Source organism: Rhinolophus ferrumequinum, chromosome 3, assembly GCF_004115265.2.
Source record: "Rhinolophus ferrumequinum isolate MPI-CBG mRhiFer1 chromosome 3, mRhiFer1_v1.p, whole genome shotgun sequence".
Lineage (NCBI taxonomy): Eukaryota > Metazoa > Chordata > Mammalia > Chiroptera > Rhinolophidae > Rhinolophus > Rhinolophus ferrumequinum.
Window position 1 is genome coordinate 94098979 of NC_046286.1, and position 21106 is coordinate 94120084.

Below are 21106 nucleotides of genomic sequence, written 5' to 3' on the forward strand. Positions count from 1 at the left end.
AAAGTTAATCAAGATTAACCCTTAAATGACACAGATGATAGAATTAGTAGATAGAGACATTAAAACAGTTATTATGACTGTCATCCATATGTTCAAGTAACTAGAGGAAAGATGCAACATGTCTAGTAGAGACAGAGATGTAAAAAAGAAATCAAAATTCTAGAGATGAAAACTACAATGTCTGAGATTTTTTTAAAAAATACTCTGATTAATGGCACATTAGATGTTGCAGAAGAAAAAGTTAACTTGAAGACATAATCATAGAAACTATCTTAAATGAAACAGAAAAGAGCTGAAAGAAACGAAAGCATCAGGAGCTTTGGGGCAATTTCAAGTGGTGAAAAATACATATAATTAAAGTTCCACAAAAGAGAAAGAAGAAGGGTGGAAATATTCTAAGAAATAATGGCCAAAATTGTTCCTAATTTGACAGAAACGATAAATCGACGGGTTTAAGAAGCTCAGCAGACCCCAAGTACAAGAAACATGAAGATAATTACAGCAAGGCACACAACTTAATCAAATTTCTTAAAACCAATGATAAAGAGAAAATCTTAAAAATACATAGAGGATAAAAGACACATTTTGGGCAGAGAAACAAAAATAAATTGACAGCTGATTCCTTATCAGAAACAGTACAGACTGGAAGACAGTGGGGCAGCATGTTTAAAGTACAGATGGTCCCTGACTTATGAGGGTTAATCTTACTATTTTTCAACCTTTTGATGTGTGAGAGCAATATGCATAATAAATTACATGAGATATTCAACACTTTACTATAAAATAGGCCTTGGGTTGGATGGTTTTGCTCAGCTGCAAGCTAATGTAAGTGTTCTGAGCACGTTTAAGGTAGGCCAGGCTAAGCTATTTATTATGTTTGATAGGTTAGGTGTATTAAGTGCATTTTCAACTTAGCCCATTTTCAATGTACGATGGGTTCATTAGGACATAACCGGATCATAGGTTGAGTGCCTATACTGAAAGAAATTCTCAACCTAGAATTCTCTACCCAGTTAAAATGTCTTTTAAAAACTAAGGTAAAATAATTTTTTTTTTTAAGATAGCAAAAGCTGAAAGAATTCATAACTAGCCAACCTAAAGTACAAGAAATGTTAAAAGGTGTCCTTCTGGCAGAATGAAAATTATATCTACTCAAAGGAATGATGAGCACCAGAAATAGTAACCACATCAGTAACCATAAAGACTTTTGTGTTTAAGTCTCTTTGAAAGATAAATAACTATATATAAAGTAAAAATAATAGAAATGTAGTGAGGGGTTTATAAAACATGTGGAAACAAAATATGACAATAGCACAAAGTCTAGGAGGAGAGAAATGGAAGTATATTTTTGTTAGATTTTTATACTATATGTGAAGTAGTATAATATCCCTTGAAGGTAGACTGTGAAAAGCTAAATATGTGTATCATAAATACTAAGGAAACTGCTAAAATAACACAACAAAGAGTTAGACTTAATAAACCAACAAAGAAATAAAATGAAATCATTAAAAATAATCTAAAGAAGACAGAAAAAGAGGAGAAAAAGAACAAAGAAAAGGACAAAGAGAAAAAGAACAGCAAGATAGTAAACCCAACTATACTGATAATCCCATTAAATGTAAATGGTTTAAATACCCTAATATTAAAAGACAGATTGGCAGATTAGATAAAAATGCAAAACCCAGCTATATGCTGCCAACAAGAAATCCACTTTAAACATAAAGGCATAAGTAGGTAAGAGGAAAAAATGCTAATACTAATCAAAAGAAAACTGGAGTGGTATCAAAATAGAACTAGAGTTAAGAATATTATGAAGGGTTAAGAGGATTCTTTCATAATTGTAACGGGGCTGTTTCATCAGCAGGGCCTACTAATCCTAAGTGTTTATGTGTCTAATAATAAAACTTCAACATACATGAAGCAAAACTAACTGCAAGGAAAAATAGACCAAACCACAAATACAGTCAGACGTTTAAGTCCCTTCTCAGAACAAGTAGACAGAAAGTGAATAAGAACATAGAAGACTTGAACAATACTACAATACAACTCAACCTAACTGGTATTAATAGAATATTCCACCTAACAACAGCAGAATACCCATTCTTTTCGAATAGACATGGAATATTTGCCAAGATAGACCATATTCTGGACCACAAATTAAGTCTCAATAACTTTTAAAGGATTCAAATCCTACAAAACATGTTCTGCAACCACAATGGAATTAAACTAGAAATCAACACTGAAAGGCATCTGGGAAAATGTCAAATATTTGGAAACTAAATAAACCAGAGAGAGGGAGAAAACCTTTGCAAATCATCTATCTGATAAGGACTTGTATCCAGAATACAGAAAGAACTCTCAAAACCCAATAATGAAAAAACAAACAAGTCTTTAAAAATGAGGAGAAAAAAAAAATGAGAAAAACATTTGAATAGACACTTCACCCAGGAAAATATATGGGTTGATAAGCATATGAAAATATTAGGGAAATGCACATAAAACCACAGTGAGATACCACTACTTATCTGTTAGAAGATGTAAATAAAAGGACTGACGTACCAAATATTGGTAAGGCTGTGGAAGAACTAGAACACTGCCGGTAGGAAGGAAGTACCTACAAAGTACAATACATTCGTTTGCTCGGGCTGCCATAACAAAGTACCACACACTGGGTGGCTTAAACCACAGAAGTGAATTTTCTCACAGTTCTGGATGCTAGAAGTCCAAAACCAAAGTGGCAGCAGGGTTGGTTTCTCCTGAGGCCTCTCTCCTTGGCTTGCAGGGAGAGGGTCTCTCTTTTAAAATAGTGCTGATCTCAAGCACTCCCTGGTCCTTACATGGCCTCTCCCCTGTGTCTGTACAACTCTGGTGTCTGTGGCTCTTCTTATAGGACACTAATCCCATTGAGTGAGGGTCCCACCCTTCTGACCTCATTTAATCTCAATCAGCTCTTGAAGGCCCCATCTCCAAATAGTCATGTTGGAGCTTAGGGCTTCAACATAGGGATTTGTAGGGGGCACAGTTCAGTTCATTACATATGATAAATCACTTCCAGGCCTAGTTTGAGACCTTGAGCATTCACCTGGGATTGGATCTGAACCACCTTTTTAAAAAGTTGCAGAACAGTGTAGGCCTCTAAGTATTTAAAAGAGATAAATTAGATGACAGGGTAGTCATGAGTTCTTTCCTAATTCAGTTTCCTCATCAAGCCTCGACCAGCCAAGTGCCAGATGGGATGAGTCAGCTCCCGCCTCCTTCTCCTCCCCCCAGGTCCCCCCAGACTGCTCCTTTGCCACTGTCCCAAGAGAAACATAAATGGGACAGTAAAATAATGGATACAATTTCCCTCCGTCTTGTTATGTTTTCCTGCTGCAGCCGCTTATTATCTCTGGGGAGGAGCTTTGCAAGTGGGGTTGCGGGGATGGAGAGAGTGAAAACCAAAGGGAAATGCTAGATTACATGGGCCGCTATGCCTTTGCTAACGCGCTCCTTGGAGAGAAAGACCAGCTCAGCTTAGTGAAAGCAGTTTTAGTCATCCCGCGCCTTCCTCCCTCCTTGCCTTCCCTTCCCCTCCATCTTCTCTCCTCTTAAAGGGGATTCAGAATGATGATTTAATTGCCAGTAGGACCTTGGGACAAAACCCATGCCCAGAATGTAACGGTTAATTTTCAGAAGATGAGCTTCTTCCTCAAAAATCATAATTTTATTACTAACTACTGAGTTTCCAAACAGTGAAACATTATTAAATTAGTTTGTTGTATGAAAGTTAGTGGAGATTCTCCTGGCACGCCACCTGTCAGTCAAATGGCTGATGAATGAATTATGAGTACCCTGCAAACATTCCAGGAGAGAGGAGCAGTGTGTCAAGAATTGAATGGGTTCGTCTGCTCTTCACAGCATTTTTGGCCTGCACAAAGAGAGTAGTCTTCGTTTCCTAAAGCCTGAAGCTCAGTTTATCGTCACACTTCTGAGGGTCTCTCTTTTAAAATACTGCTTGTTCTCAATCAGAGCAGTTCTTGTTTGCTTCATATTTTAGTTCTTGCGTATTGGGTTTAGCTTCAGATTTGATTGCTTCAAGTAGGAACTACAGAAAGTGTGGCTGTTAAAGTTAAGGGAAATAATCTCATGAAACTAACGATAACCCTTTTTTCTTATTAAAAAAACATATATGGATAGATCCGATTTGTTTTCAAGTTTCCTTTTTCTATCATAAATAATCTACAATGTACTTCATGTACATAATTATGGTTGTATATTCCGTCCTAGAATAATAGTCCCTATTGTGTATTCAACATTAAACCAGGGTCCTTTGCTACTTTATTTCATTTTAATTTTGAAATAAGCCCCATGATATAAATACGTTTATACTCAGACTGTATTTCCAGATAAAGAACCAAAGGCTCACTGAAGTACCTCACCCTAAAACACACAAGTCGCACAGGAGTGGAGCCCTTCCCTGCACAGCTCACAGACTTGATCAGGTTACTACCAACCCCCAGACTTCAGTTACCACGTGGAGCTCTGACACTTGTGGTTCCCATTCCTCATTAGCCCAGGGAAGCCACACAACTAGCTCGAGCCCATTTCTGCACCTGTTAGTGGGCATCCAAAAGCCTCTCCTACCTCACCTGTCTCACAGGGCCTGGGGACCTGCTCAGCTGTGGTCATTATGGTAACATGAGGAAAGTGGGGGGAAGAAACCTCCATAGCAGTCCCGCGGAAATAGGAAGCATAGAATGTAAACAATTTACTGCCTGTGTAGGTGTGACCTTTATGTATCCTTTTGGAAATGAATGCAAACAAAGCATATAAGTGATAGAGAAATCAGCTGGTTGATCAGCAGTACCATTGCTTTAGAACTGTCTGTCTTGGGTTTTGCCAACCCTCTACAGTTAATTTCCAGAGCACATTCCAAACATAGTTATGGAATATTTCCCCTGAAATGGTTAAGTAAAATTGGGATGGCTCTTAGCTTATTTCAGTGGATGATGGTATGGGAGGCAATAATCCACGTCTCACCGCTGATCTTTAAAAAGTGGCAAGCCTGTTATTTTTAAGGACAAACTCTTGGTGTTAATATATGTGCATCATTTTGGAAATTTTTTACCGGTCATTAGGTGTTACCTATTGCTAATTTAGCTATGACTAGTTTTTTAAGAGGCAATTTGGAAAGATGCTACACTGAGTATAAACTGTATAACATATTCCTAAATGAATGTTAAAGTTTGAAAGACTAAAATTGCAAAGTAAATGAATTTACAAATTCATGTGACTTTATTTACTGTAACTGAAATATCAGGAGCTCTATAAGATGTGCAGATTCCAATTGCAAACAGAGCTCATAACGTTTCTTCGTGCAGTTTTAGCCCTGGTGAGTCTATCCTTCCCCACTGTGGGGCAGTGACACTAAATGCCATGGTGTCAGGGAGGCAGTTGGGATCTGTGGTGAGGGCCAGGCCTTCGGAGTCACACTGTCTGCATTTGAATTCCAGCTCCCCTGATTATTAGCTGTGTGATTTGGGGCACACTGTGACACTTTTCCTGGTGAGGCTGTAGGAATTAAATGAGATACGATGCATGTAAAGTGCTTAGCATAGTACCCGCGGTGTTACCATTGGAGTTGCCAGGACACCAAATTATTACCATGAAAATTGATAAGTAAAAGAAAGGAATCTAAAAATTTAAAAAGGAGCCACGAAACACGGCATTTTTTTTGCACTGACTATCATGAGTTGTGCCTGTTTGGCTTGGAGCTGCCCCTGCAGACCAGGAAGCGTGAGGACGAAGCCAACCCCAGAGGATAACAGAGAGAAGCCATGGGACGGCAGGGCTCAGGCTAGTCCACCATGTGCCACTCTGGTCTTCCTGGCATGGGCACACGAAGGACGTTGTCTTCCTGAGCAGGCCAGCATGGGGGCATTCCTGGAACCACAGCTGAAAGGAGACTGAGCCACACCATCCTTACAATCAGAACAAGTAAAGGGAAAAGATTATGGGGAAGGGGGAGACTTCTCACTCCTAGTAGTCTTTTCACTAAAACTGTCAGTCCTTTATCATATCTGAGTTCTTTCGCTTATGCTTCAAGGCCATGCAAGAAAGTTACAGAACTTTGTTTCTTTTGTCTACGTCTGGTCAGTCAGACCCTCTTGCTTCACATTTATTTTTCTTTCCCCCTAAAAGAACTCCCTCTAATCTCATTTTCCCAAAGGAGGCCCATTGACTTTACATACAGAATGTGTTGGTGACATCTCTTCCTGACTCTTCCCCACTCCAGCAGTATTCCCTTGGCTAGAAAATACCCAGTTACGTATTTTAAATTTTAATCTCTCTGATAATCAAATTTCAGGCATGTACATGTGGAATTATCCAATGTCTGTGCATAACTATATAAATACACACCATAGAGTCACATTGCTTATAGGAATAGAAAATTACCTGGGAGTTTGCACAAAAAAATTGTTTATAGGGGTTGTTTCTGGGAAGCAGTATTATGGGAAAAGGACTTGACTTTCTCCTTCTGCTGTTTTTTACTGGTATATTGAAAAAATTTTTGTAAGTAAAATTCTTTTTTACTAATAGAAAAGTTAGTTAGGGACAGGCTCCCTACCACTAAGAGAAACCATGGTTTCCTTTACAAAAGAAGAGAAAACACTTTCATTCAAGGCCATTGAAATAAATTGGAATAATCTGAGCTGTGTAATACTGGCAAAATATGTGAGCACAAGATGGTAATTTTTATAGTAATTGAACTTGACTTCCATCTCAGAAAGTCATAAGTTAAGAATGTATTCTGTTCATTCTTTTTATATAAAAAAGCAAAGAATGAAAAAGATTCATTTTAAACTAAAACGTAAACAGTGACTTAACCCAGGTGTCCCAATGGTCTACTTTTGTGGTCTGTCCACAGGCACCAGGGCCTGGACACCTCGGTGTCCCCAGAGTGAGCACTCAGCAAAGGATGCTGGGTTAAATGAAACACCAGTGTGTCCTTTCACACAGTAAAGACAATCATTGGCCACCAGGAAAGATGAGTGCACTCTTACCAGACACTCGGACAGGACCCCAACTCCCCAAGTATCCCTGGGAATAAAACAGAGGTCAGCTTTTGAATGCAGTCATGAGCTGTGCAGGTAGATGTTGCCTGGCTGCCCAGAAAACAATCCCAGGACACCCGTCTCCACTAAGACAAGCAAATGGAAATCCCAATGGTAGCAGCACTATCAGTTTTCATTAGAATGATTTTTCATCTTCTTCTTTCAGTCACTTGATGTTTATACTGGACCATTTTTCCTCAGATACATCCTCTTAGGGTAGCTTATTTAATTATCTAAATGACCATTTAATATAAGTGATTCTGTCCCTCATAATCAAAGAAGAAGGGAAGAAACAAAGAAGCCCACTCCGTGAGAAGTTTTCATAGTGTTTCCTAATTCTGTAATCATCCTCCGTTTTACTCATCTATTTTAAAAAGTATCGAGGACCGAATATTGCCAGGCACTGTATTTTCACAGGATCTTAGCCAGAAGGCTGAGAAGCAATGGGCACTGTATTTACAACTCAAGATATAGTTTTGCTTAATGAAGACTTTAAATTTTTGAGTTACTGCATCAAAAAGAAAATCTTTTCATTTCAATTATATCATAGTGTAATTAACCATTATAGGCTTCTTGGTTGTTCAATCATCTATTAGAAAGGAAAGAAATGTGTAGGAGGCATTCCACCTCAGATCATGAACTGAGAAACAAAAAAGTGAGTAAAAATGCTTATTTTCTGAACCAAAATAAAGCTGGATGGTTTATTCAGTAGGAAAAAGTAGTAGATTTAAGGAGAAGTCAGAAAAGAAATTATTTCACAAATACAACAAAATTAACTACAACGATATTTTGTTGTTGTTATTTTTCTGATTAGTTCATTCATTTATTTTCTTTAGATTCCACATATAAGTGAGATCATATGTTATTTGTCTTTCTCTGTCTGACTTACTTCACTTAACATAATGTTCTCTAGGTCCATCCATGTTGTTGCAAATGGTAAGATTTTATTCTTTATGGCTGCATAATACTCCATTGTATAAATGTACCACAGTTTCTTAGTCCAGTTGTCTACTGATGGTGTTTCAGTTGTTTCCATGTCTTAGCTATTGTGTATAGTGCTGCAATAAACATAGGGGTGCATAAATTTTTTTGAATTAGAGTTTTGGATTTCTCCGGATAGATACCTAGGAGTGGAATTCCTGGGTCATAAGGTAGTTCCATTTTCAGATTTTTGAGATACCTCCATACTGTTTTCCATAGTGGCTGCACCAATCTGCAATCCCACCAACAGTGCACAAGGGTTCCCTTTTCTCCACATCCATGCCAACACTTGTTGTTTGTTGATTTATTGATGATAGCCATTTTGACTGGGGTGAGGTCGTGTCTCGTTGTGGTTTTTATTTGCATCTCTCTAACAATTAGTGAGGTTGAGCATCTTTTCATGTCTGTTTGCCATCCGTATGTCATCGTTAGAAAAATGTCTTTTCATGTCCTCTGCCCATTTTTTAATTGGGTTGTTTGTTTTTTTGGAGTTGAGTTGAGTGAGTTTTTTATAAATTTTGGATTTTAACCCCTTATCAGATATATCATTGGCAAATATCTTCTCCCATTCAGTAGGGTCCCTTTTTGTTTTATTGATGGTTTCCTTTGCTGTGAAAAAGCTTTTTAGTTTGATGTAATCCTACATGTTCATATTTACTCTTACTTCCCTTGCCCGAGTGGATATATAAGTAAAAATCTTACTCTGGGTGATGTCCGTAAACTTTCTTCCTATATTTTCTTCTAGGAGTTCTGTGGTTTCAGGTCTTACATTTAAGTCTTTAATCCATTTTGAGTTTATTCTTGTGTATGGTATAAGGAGGTGGTCCAGCTTCATTTTTTTGCATGTGTCTGCCCAGGTTTCCCAGTACCATTTATTGAATAGACTGTTTTTACCCCACCGTACATTCTTCCTTCCATTGTCATGGATTAAATGGCCATATAGGCATGGATTTATTTCTGGGCTCTCTATTCTGTTCCATTGATCTATGTGTCTGTTATTATGCCAGTACCATGCTGTTTTGATTATTGTAGCCTTGTAGTATAATTTGATGTCAGGTATCATGATACCTCCCACTTTGTTCTTATTTCTCAAGATTGCAGAGGCTATCCGGAGTCTTTTATTGTTCCATATAAATTTTAGGATTATATGTTCTATTTCTGTGAAAAATGTCCTTGGTAGTTTGGTAGGAATTGCATCGAATATGTATATTGCCTTAGGCAGTATGGACGTTTTAATGATATTAATTCTTCCTATCCATGAGCATAATATGTGTTTCCATCTATTTATATCTTCTTTACTTTCTCTCTTCAGTGTCTTATAATTTTCTAAGTATAGGTCTTTTATTTCTTTGGTTAAATTTATTCCCAGGTATTTTATAGTCTTTGAAGCAATTGTAAATGGGATTGTTTTCTTAATTTCTCCTTCTGATATTTTATTATTGGTATATACAAATGCAACCGGTTTCTGAATATTAATTTTGTACCTGCTACTTTACTAAATTCATTTATCAGTTCTAATAGTTTTTTGGTAGAGCCTTTAGGGTTCTCTATATACAGTATCATGTCTGCATATGAGGACAATTTTACTTGCTCCTTACCAATTTGGATGCCTTTTATTTCTTTTCTTGTCTGATTGCTATGGCTAGAACAGCAGTATGTTGAATAGAAGTGGAGAAAGTGAGCAATCTTGCCTTGTTCCTGATCTTAAAGGAAATGGTTTTAGCTTTTCCCCATTGCATATGATGTTAGCTATGGGTTTATTATGTATGGCCTTTATTATGTTGAGATATGGTCCCTCCATTCCCACTTTCTTAAGAGTTTTTATCATAAATGGCTGCTGGATTTTATCAAATGCTTTTTCTGCATCTACTGATGTTTTCATATGATTTTTATTTTTCATTTTGTTAGTGTGATGTATCACATTAATTGATTTGCGGATGTTGAACCACCCTTGCATACCAGGGATGAATCCCACTTGATCATGGTGTATGATCTTTTTAATGTATTGCTGAATTCTGTTCGCTAATGCTTTGTTGAGGATTTTTGCATCCATGTTCATTAGGGATATCAGCCTGTAGTTTTCCTTTTTTGTAATGTGTTCGTCTGATTTGGGGATCAGGGTGATAGTGGCCTCATAAAAAGTGTTTGGGAGCCTTCCCTCCTTCTGGATTTTTTGGAATAGTTTGAGGAGAATAAGTGATAATTCTTTTTTGAATGTTTTGTAAAATTCACCCGTAAAGCCATCTGGCCCAGGGCTTTTGTTTGTTGGGAGCTTGTTGATTACTGATTCAATTTCCCTCGTGGTAATCAGTCTATTCAGATTTTCCATTTCTTCTTGAGTTAGCCTTGGAAGGTTGGATGCTTCTAGAAAATTGTCCATTTCTTCCAGATTGTCTAATTTGTTGGCATATAGTTGCTCATAGTAATTTCTTAAAATTTTTTGTATTTCTGTGGTGTCTGTTGTCACTTCTCCTCTTTCATTTCTGATTTTATTACTTTGGGTCCTCTCTCTCGTTTTTTTTGATGAGTCTGGCTAAAGGTTTGTCAATTTTGTTTATCTTCTCTAAAAAGCAGCTCTTGGATTCATTGATCTTTTGTGGGGATTTTTTGTGTCTTTCATTTATTTCCGCTCTGATCTTTATTATCTCCTTCCTTGTACTCCCTTTGGGCTTATTTGGCTGTTCTTTTTCCAGATCCCTTAAGTTACAACAATATTTTGGTTAAGTAGAAATTATGAAGCTATCACTTTAGGAAACAGAATTTTTAATATAATTTTTCTACTCATGCCAAGGAATATTCTACTTTTACTTTTAATGACTACTTTTAAGTATCTGAATATTTTCTCTTAAATTTTTTTTCAATTACAGTTGACACACAATATTGTATTAGTTTCAGGTGTACAACGTGGTGATTAGACATTTACTAGTTTTAATGTATGATTAGAAAGCCTACTCAGAGAACTCATCATTTCTCCAAAATAAGCTTAACCTGAAATCGGTAAAAATCTGGAAGATTCAATGTAGTTAAAAATGAGGGTCATGAAGGGCAAAAGCCCATGTTTTTCAGCCTTTGTCAGAGAATCCATTAATGCAGTGTGACAAGTAAGTACAATTTCATGGCTCTCTCGTTATTTTAAGCAGGAGGCCTCCTTAGAGGGTGCACAAATAGTCGACCTAGATCGTCACTGACCCCAGGCGCGCGGCCAGAGGTCAACTCCCAAGGGCTGTCCGAATTCTTTTTTCTTGTAGTGATGTGCTGACTCTTGTCCAGGAGCTACAATCCTTTGATACCAGTTTTTTATTGGAAGAGAATTTGATGTTAACATAATTCCATACTGTGTCTGCTCAGGAGCAGAAGTTTTCTTGTAAGAACAGGTTTACTGGAGATGCTTCTTTGTCCGCAGGGCAGAGAGTCCCTCAGCTCTGCAGCCTCTGTGTGCTTTCGTGTCTGTTGTTGCTTATCCCAAATAAGTCGTCCTGATTCTGGGAACTGATGATTGCATCATTGGGAAAGAACATGGGAATCTTTTGATTAAACTCATTTCTTCCCCCATCTGAGAGAAATAAGCTGAAAATAGAGGGAAGACATTTCATACTTCCCGGCATGTAGTATTTTGGCTCCCAATTTTGTGACAGAAGCAGAATAACCAAAAGATGCACACTCTGGTTCACGACAGCCCAGAGACCAGCGCCAGGAACCACACAAATCGCACTCTACCTGTGTCAGCCTTGGTTGTGCATCAGCCAAAAGTTAATGGTGGAGAGTTGAATTCTCATGTCTACAAAGACAGTGTGTAAATAGGCAGGCAGGGCAGTCGTTATCCATAATAGAAACTTCCATTGTAGCTTTGTTCAGGTGGGTTTTCTTACCTCGTGTGGATTTAGACTTAAGCTGCCTCCTGCTGAATTCCCCCCTGGAGTGAAGAGTGTTGCAGCCTCAGAAGTAGCAGCCGAAAGTCTGGGTAACGCCCTGTCGTGTTAGTTTATCCCTGGGGCTCAGTGTGATCATTCATTTCCTTCTCTGAAACTACCAAATGCTGGTTCCTTTTTCCAAATCCGTAGCCCCACAGAGACTCTGGAGGCATCTTAAAATGCCCATGTGAGAATGCAGTTAGGCAGGAAAACTGCTGTGGACTACCTGATGTGAGTTGTCCCCAGGCAACTGGGGAAAGTGTGGACAGTTCCCCACCAGAGTCCTTTGTGTTTGCTGTCCCAGTGCGTCAGCAGTAAGCGTCAGGTTTTTTTTTTGGGGGGTTCTCCTCGGATATATGCAGCAACTGTAGTAACCAGAGAAAAATATGTGATCCCCCTGCTAGGAACAGAAACTTCAGGAGTACACGTAGCCATACACATACCTACAGTTTTAAAATACAGGCAGTATCCACCTCCTGTGCACTGAAACTTTATTTTAGTTAATTGCTTGAAATGCAAAGCACATTTTTCCCAAAGACATGTTATAAATGGTACCTATATCCCGAGCAGGTCCCAGAAGCCTTTTTAGCCCATAAGGTATCTCAAGTACAGTCCTGTGCAGTTAGGAGGACAGGAGCTAGCGCCAGATATCACAGTGTTTTATGCATCCGGCCACGTGCAGAGTACGTCCTGTTGCCCTCCTCCCTCACGCTCTATGGGTCCAGCAGGTTAATGAGGACTGCAAGTGCACAGGTCCCCTCCGCCACCGAGCCTCCTCCTCCGTTCTCAGGGGAATGGGGAGTGGGCAGGAGTAGCCGTCAGAAGCGTCCCGGCCGCACTGACTGAGCCAGCCCTCCTCATACTGTAATGTGCCACAGATAACCCGGGGACGTGCCAAAATTGCAGATTCTGACTTAGCAGGCCTGGGCAGGCTCTGAGATGTGACTTTCCAACAACTGCCAGTGATGCCCACGCTACTGGTCCACAGTCTGAGTAGCAAGAGTCTGTCAGCATCAGAGGGTGCAGGAGAGGGTGGCAGAGAGAAATCCTGAGAGACCGGAAGTGCAGAACGAGAGAGCTGGGTTCTATCTTAGAGGCCTTATCTGAGAACTTTTTGCCAGGTGGGGAAGAGCGGACACGCCCTGGGTGCCACTGAGTACTGGATGTATTGCCGCTTCCTCTCGGAGTTCTCTGGCCGTAGCAGGCAGGAGTTTGCCTGACAGCCCTTAGCCCTCGGAAGAGCCAGGCTAAGCGGAATCCCAGGTGTCTTTGCTCCGATGGGATGCAGCATTGCTTTACAAGCATCCTCTGTATGCACAGTGCCTATGAAAACACAGCCGGAAAGACTGACATCGATAAGGAGGGGGGTCACCCAGGAGCCTCACAGTTAGGTCCGAGACCAGTGTTTCCATGTGTGAGAACCACTGAGGCATCGGGAGTCTTCCCCCAGCTCACCCAGGGTTCCTGATGGAGGTGGGCAAAGAGTGCACTTTGGCAATCTCTGACCTGACACGGGGCAGTGAGGGGTATGGGCGTGGCCTAATCCTGTCTCCACCCCTAACTAACTGTGACCTTGTGCATGTGCCTTCGTGCCTAAATGTTCTCTGACCTCATCAATAAAGTGGGGCTAAAATGAGTACCTACCTCTGGGCGGTGGGGGGGGCTCATTTCACTTACCCCTGGAAAGCTTAGAGTGTCCCAAAGGGGGGTGGCCAAATGAATCATTGGAGATTGCAGGCGTGGAGTCAGACTTCGAGTTTGGCTGCTTATTAGTACCTGCGTAGCCGCGGACAGGTGATTTAACCCTCTATTACCTTCCTTGTAACATGCGCATCAAAAAGTACCTACCTCATAGTGTTGTCAAGAGGATAAAATAAGTAAGAGACTCAGCACAGTGCCTGGCACATAGTACGTTCTCAATAAACATCAGTTCTTGTTACTAAAGTACGCCACAGTGGTCACTCTCTGGAGAACAGGAAATTGCAACCTGTGCTCCAAGAGTTGTAGGTTTTACAAAAATGAGTCTTGGGCACTATATTAGGGGGTAAGGAGCAGGCCGTCATCCACTCCACCCACACCCACTGTCCCTTCCACCGGAGGAGCTCATCTTTGTTGAGGTTCAGTATTAAGGTTTGATTTAAAAAAAAAAAATGGTTTGAAAATCACTGTTTTGGAGCTGCAGCGTGCTGTGGGGCAGGGAAATGTTCTCAATCTTCAAAAAGTTGACATTTGCGTTTTCTGTTTCATTTCCTTAAAGACTGAAATAGCAGACAGCGCATTTAAAGAGGTAGATGTACGAGTTTCATGTTTCCCCAAAAATAAGACCTAACTGGAAAATAAACCCTAGCATGATTTTACAGGATGACAGCCCCTGAACACACGCCCTCCTAATGCATCTTTCGGAGCAAAAATGAATAGAAGAGCCGGTCTTGTTTTCGGGGAAACACGGTAGATAGAACCTTACGTTCTGTGAGGCTGAGTTGAATTGTGTAGCTGTTTCTGCCATTAGCTGCACAGTGTTGGGCACGACTGCGTAGCAGCGCTGGCTCATGGAGACTGCTTGTGTTTTATCCGCCAGATGAGCACCATGCCGGGACTGCCCACGCGGCCCTGTTTCTACGACATAGACCTTGACACGGAAACAGAGCAAGTCAAAGGTTTGTTCTAAATGAACACGACACCACAGGACCCCGGGCCACTCAGGTAGGCTACTGTGCTTTTTACTTTTTTCCCGAACCTGTTTTAGTTTTATTTTGTTTTTCTCATATCTTTGACAAAAATGGTCTGACGAGTAACTTCCCGGCTTGGTTACTATGAATTTCTGCGTAATAACAGGCCATGACGTGGGTCACGCCCACGTGCGCATATGCAGTTAGATGGTCCGGACACAGGCCATTGGGGAAAGTTAAATCGTGTCTTCTCTGAATATAGATTTGTTTAAGGTCGCTCACCTCATCACTGTGGGACCCTGTAAACTCATTATTCTTTTTCCAGAATTAAAACTGGTACCTGCTATCATTTTAAAGGACTGACTATCCCACGTAGCTCTTGGTTACAGAGTTAGGATCATGTGAGAGAGGAATCTCAGTGCATTCATTTTCTAGAGCTGCCATAACAGAGTGTCACAACGGGGTGGCTTAAAACGACAGAACTTTGTTCTGCCCCCGTTCTGGAGGCGAGGATTCCAAAGTCAAGGTCTCAGCCGGGCCAGGCACCCTCGGAGACTCCAGTAGAATCCTTCTCGGCCTCTTCCCAGCTTCTGGGGGTTGTCATTACTCCTTGACTTTCCTCAGCTTGCAGCTGCATCGCTCCAGTCTCTGCCTCCAGGGTCACACAGGGTGTTGCCTGTGCACCTGTGTTCACAGGGCATTCTCTTCTTGTAAGGACACCGGTCATATTGAATCAGCCCCCCGCCCCCCATATTGACCTCATCTTAATTACCTCGGCAAAGACCCTGTATCCGAACCCTGTCTTAGGTACTGGCGGGTCAGGATTTCAACATGTCTTTTTGGGGACACCATTCCACCCATAACACTCAACTGTGGCTCAACGGGTAGGATAGGCTCTTACACCCGGAAAAGACACATAAAGATGGGACAGATCATTTAGAGGGTCCTGTGAGTCACAGGAAGGACAGGTCAGCAGAGATGACACAGTTTCAGACTGTTGGGCTGAACTTGGAGCTGGCTGAGGCAGCCCTCAGCGGGGGCCTTTTCATCTTGTTCTTGTCTGCCCCCACTCCTGCAGCCACACCTGCTGGCTTCTTTCCTAGCTTCCCATCATGAAGAAAAATAACCACCCTCCCAACCGTCCTCCCTGGAAAACTCCCAATCAGAAGTTTTAAAGGCTCAGAGCTGCTTTTCCCCATCCCATATATCAGACATGTCCTCACCATATTCTCAAGACACATTCCTTCCCCCAAAACACCCCCAATTCATTCTCCCACTCACTCCTGTTCCTGTTCCTCAGCCCAGCACCCCTCCCTCTTGCCAACAGGTTCTGGGCCTTCACATGAGCTTGTTTGGCCTAAAGACTCTTCTTCCCAATATCTCTGAGATGGAGCCTCAGCCAGGCACTCAGGAGCCTCACTAACATCTGTCTCACGACCGGTAGCCAATGTGGGGAGGCTGTTTTGTTGTTGTTGTTGTTGTTGTTGTTGTTGATGTTGTTGTTGATGTCTGTTACTCAAACACTGAAGTCCTGGGCTATGATGAGAGAGGTAAGGGACCATTTATATGCGATCACATGAATGAAAGCTGTGGAATTGTTTGGTGTGGGTTTTGGGTGTGATGTGTCATGTTATTTGTGTGTTTTGCTGAGGAGTAGGGGCTGTCTTTAGTTTGAACCACAACCTCATTGCATATCCTTCTCGTTTCTGAAAAAGAAAACAACAGAAAATGAACTAGAGGAGACTTTTTTTTTTTTTTTTTTTAACAAGAAAGCCCATAAACTTGAGTTTTGATAACAGTGTTATTTTGGTCATTTGGTATGACCGGCAGGAGGGGAGGGCAGAATGTCTTGGCTTTCCCAGCGAGGCCTTGGGACACTAACAGTATCCTTCCCCTCAAACTGAAAATTGACCCCTGTCCTGATTAATCTCCCTTTTCATGTCAAAAACCCATTATATTACGTTTCTGCCATTTGTCATTTTTGTCCAGAACAAGTGTGTACATGCCTCTCATCTCTTGGGTAGTATTTTTCCAGCCTTGCGGTCCATTTTCATTTGCTCTCCAAGTAGGTCACATAAACGCAATTATACCTTAGATATTACAGGTAAGACTCAGGTAATGCCAGGGAACACGTCCGTAGCTTTGCTGTCACGTCCACGTACATCCTATGTTTATGTTCGCTAACAAGTATTCCTCTGGATTTTATTTAAAGATTGGGCAGGGGTGGGGGTCAGACACGGGTCGATGGTGGTGACCTCCAACGTGCCAGGCGCTTGCACAGGTGGTCTCAGCACCCCCTGGAGGCAGGTGCTGTCCCAACAGGTTAGGTCCTTCCCCTGTGGTCCCTGAGAGGCGGTAGCTGAGGGATGGCCCCCGTCCACTGGACTGCAGAACTGCCTTTCCACTGCTCGGCTCTGCCTCTCATCCCATAGCTAGCACGAGTTACTTTGCCTTCCCGTGTTACGTGTCATGCTGGGATCGACCCAGTGAAATAGGTAGTATTTTTATTTCAGAGTTGTGAAAACTTTGGCCCGAGAGGTCAACAACTTGCTCAAGTTGCACAGCTAATAAGTACAAAAGCCAAGACTCGGCCCAGAGCTGCTTACTCTCAGTCTCACTCCATCCTCAAGGCCCCAAACCACAGGACGTACTTTTCATTTCAGTCCTGGGGTAAATGAACTTCAAACCATCCTGGAAGATGATAACCAGCTATTTTAGCAGACCTGTGATTTGGGGGATAAACAGGTGATTTTTAAAAAAAGAAATAAAGAAAAGAAAAGAACAAGATAATTGGGTATTAAAAGCTATGACTCTGTCCAAATTATTTTAAGTCAAAGTATACTAGGGCTATCTCTTACTTAACTCTCTCATTGAATGGCATTTTCCCACTCACTTATCCAAGGCTTTTTTCGTTGTGAACTGTGCCAAATCCTGTCCTAGGCGGTGGGCAGTGGCTCAAAAACCCACTACTTGACCTTGCTTGAACAATGGAAAACAGGTCCGGTGTCGTAAGCGAAAACCACCAAAGAAAGCAAACGTTCCTTCTCAAGGGCTGTTGGATATAATGATCCCGCAAACATCCCTTCTGTTTCCTGTGCCCTCTCACATACAGCTGTCAGACACCACTTCTCCTAACAAAGGCCTGTGGCAACGAAATATGCGTAAAATAAAAATGTGAAATCTTGGATGACAGTCAACTTCGACAGACTCGGGCATCGGAAGAGGAAATGTCCAATTGGTTGCTTTACTCACACCGTGGTCAGACTCCATCCAGATGGGTCTCTGCGCGCCGCGGAGTGTGTTGCAGGCATATTCCACACGGAAGAAGACTGCTCGGTCGGTGACGGTGTTCTTTCCTTCCGCCTCCTCACCTTTCCTGTTTACCTCACCCTCGAGGAAACGGTGTGAGATTTAGTATGAGCAAGAGATGCCGCGATATCCCCAGAATTTGAGCTCCTTTTTGACACGTCCCTGTAGAGCTTTCACTGTTGTCAGAATTGGGGCATGATTCATTCTTTTGGATGGCACCAAACAGAACTAACTCAAATAAGTTATTTGTCCCAGTGAAACTGATGCTGCAACTTTACTGTTCAGTCTTTTGTTTGAAGGTGATTGGATTTGGGGGGGTTGATTCTTTCCCCCTCTTTGGGCTTCTGATTCTGAACCTTCATCATATGTCTGAACCTTGGCAGGATTCAAATGAACACAATAAACCCTGGCAGATTTCCGGAAGAATTCAGATATTCCTTACTTTGTTCTGATGTGCCAAGCTGTGTTGAGTATGGAATCAGACTGACTCTAGTCATGCAATAAAAGTTAGTTACTTACCTAAGAATTGTTTTTCTTGAACTGCACACACAGAAAGGAGGATAATACTAGCTCATTTCTTCCCTAAACTGCCATTACAGCAGAAATTTTCAATGATATTAAGAATCATAACCGTGACTAGTTGCTGCCTGCAGCCCTTCTGGGAACAGGGCCTCTTATCCCCAAGTTGCAAACCCACGGGGTTTTGGGGTTCCCTGGGGGAGCACCTGGGCTCTGTGATTTTGGTCTTCAAACTCTAGCTTTTCAAGGAGATCCTCAAAAATTGTTCATCACCATTGTGTTTCAAGGCACAGGTCCTCGCTTCACCACCCCACACACCATCCCTGGAGTACAGCGTGCCCCTCTTTTTCTCCCGTTTCCAGGCAGGGGCCAAAATAGGCTGGAAGCCCAAGCTACTTAAATAAAAGATTGTGATAACTAAATCTAGGCAGGACATAGATTTAACACTTCAGTAATATCTAAAAGATGGTGACAAGTAAATCTTCCCTAACTAAAACAGAATATTTTGAAACATAGCTGTTGTGAAATTAATTCCCTTTGTAAAGAAGGTTTTTCTGGGCACTTTTTGTTGGGGTGGGGGGAGGCTAATCATCTTATATTTAGAAAAACATAAGGCAAGGAAAATAAATATTTCAGCAAAGTAGAATTTTTTTAATAACTAAATCTATACATGGTTAAATTGTCAGTGAAAAAAATCAGAAAAATTTCCATTATGGCATTAGTTATAATCTGCTACTTGGTTGGAAAAACATTAGAACTTGTAAGGTAGGAGGAAAGTTTTAACCAAACGCTATGAATTTGAAATTCTTTCCACCACAGAAGACATTTTTATCAGACATGCAAAACGGTTAATAAACACATAGTGATATCATGCAGCTTCACTAATAAGAGAAATAAATAGATTTCATTCGCCACAATTCAAAAGCAAATCTCTAAAGAACCTCATGATATATGAAGTTTCTAAATTATTCAGTCTTCGGGGTTAAAAAATATAGTAAAACCTGTTTCACCATCAACTTGACCAATACTGTTGAGATTGAGTTTTAATTTTTATTTTAAAGTCACTTTGGTAACATTTAATTTTAACCTCTATTATCAACAATAAGAACCAATGAATTATTGTCTCAAAACAGTATGGTATTGGCAGAAAAACAGACACACAGACCAATGGAATAGAATTAAAAACCCAGAAATAAACCCACATATACATGGGCAAATAAATTTTGACAAAGAAGCCAAAAACATACAATGGAAAAAAGAAAGCCTCTTCAATAAATAGTGCTGGGAAAATTGGAAAGCCACGTGGAAAAGAATGAAACTAGACTGCTATCTGTGACCATATACCAAAATTAACTTAAATGGATCAAAGACTTAAACATAAGACCTGAAACAATAAACTGCATAGAAGAAAGCATAGGTACTAAACTAATGGACCATGGTTTCAGGAGAAGATTTAATGAATTTGACCTCAAAGGCAAGGGAAGAAAAATGAATGAGACTACTATATCAGACTGAAAAGCTTCTACACAGCCAAAGAAACCAACAACAAAACAAAGGAGCAACCAACCAAATGGGAGAAGATATTTGCAAACAACGCCTCCGATAAGGGGCTAATCTCCAAAATATATAAAGAACTCATACAACTCAACAACAAAAAAACTAACAATCCAATTAAAAAATGGGCAGAGAACCTGAACAGACACTTCTCCCAAGAAGACATACAAACAGCCAACAGATACATGAAAAAATGCTCAATTTCACTAGGTATTAGGGAAATGAAAATGATGAGATATCACCTCACGCCAGTTAGAATGGCTATCATCAACAAGACAAATAATAACAAGTGTTGGAGAGGCTGTGGAGTAAGAGGAACCCTCATACACTGTTGGTGGGAATTTCAGTTGGTACAGCCACTATGGAAAACAGTATGGCGATTCCTCAATCCCTCTCCTGGGTATCTACCCAAAAAATCTGAAAACATTTATCTGTAAAGATATACGTATTCTGTGATGTTTGTTGCAGAATTATTTACGGTGGCCAACACATGTAAACAACCAAAGTGTCCTTCGATAGATGATTGGATAATGTGGTATACGGGGTCTGACAATTAAGTTCACAAACTTGTTGCAACAATGTTGCTAACCTTTTTTGATATCAGAGGGATTATTCATTATGAATTTGTACCAACTGGACAAACAGTTAACCAAGTTTAGTATTTGGAAGTGATGAAAAGGCTGTGTGAAAAAGTTAGATGACCTGAACTTTTCACCAACAATTTCTGGCTTTTATATCACGACAATACACCAGCTCACACGGCACTGTCTGTGAGGGAGTTTTTTAGCCAGTAAACAAATAACTGTATTGGAACACCCTCCATACTCACCTGATCTGGCCCCCGATGACTTCTTTCTTTACCCAAAGATAAAGGAAATATTGAAAGGAAGACATTTTGATGCCATTCTGGACATCAAGGGTAATAGGAGGACAGCTCTGATGGCCATTCCAGAAAAAGAGTTCCAAAATTGCTTTGAAGGGTGCACTAGGTGCTGGTGTCAGTGCATAGCTTCCCAAGGAGAGTACTTCGAAGGTGATTGTAGTGATATTCAGCAATGAGGTATGTAGC

The 21106-nt window shown here is 40.8% G+C and overlaps 1 protein-coding gene across 1 annotated transcript in view; it reads left to right on the forward strand.

Annotated features, from left to right (window-relative positions):
* Window positions 1-21106, forward strand: part of MTHFD1L (methylenetetrahydrofolate dehydrogenase (NADP+ dependent) 1 like) — a 192618-nt gene that overhangs the window by 165494 nt on the left and 6018 nt on the right. Inside the window, exon 27 of the mRNA XM_033103092.1 lies at window positions 14565-14689. Coding sequence (XP_032958983.1) covers window positions 14565-14654 — 90 coding nt within the window. The 3' untranslated portion in view covers window positions 14655-14689. The remainder of the gene's footprint in view (window positions 1-14564; window positions 14690-21106) is intronic.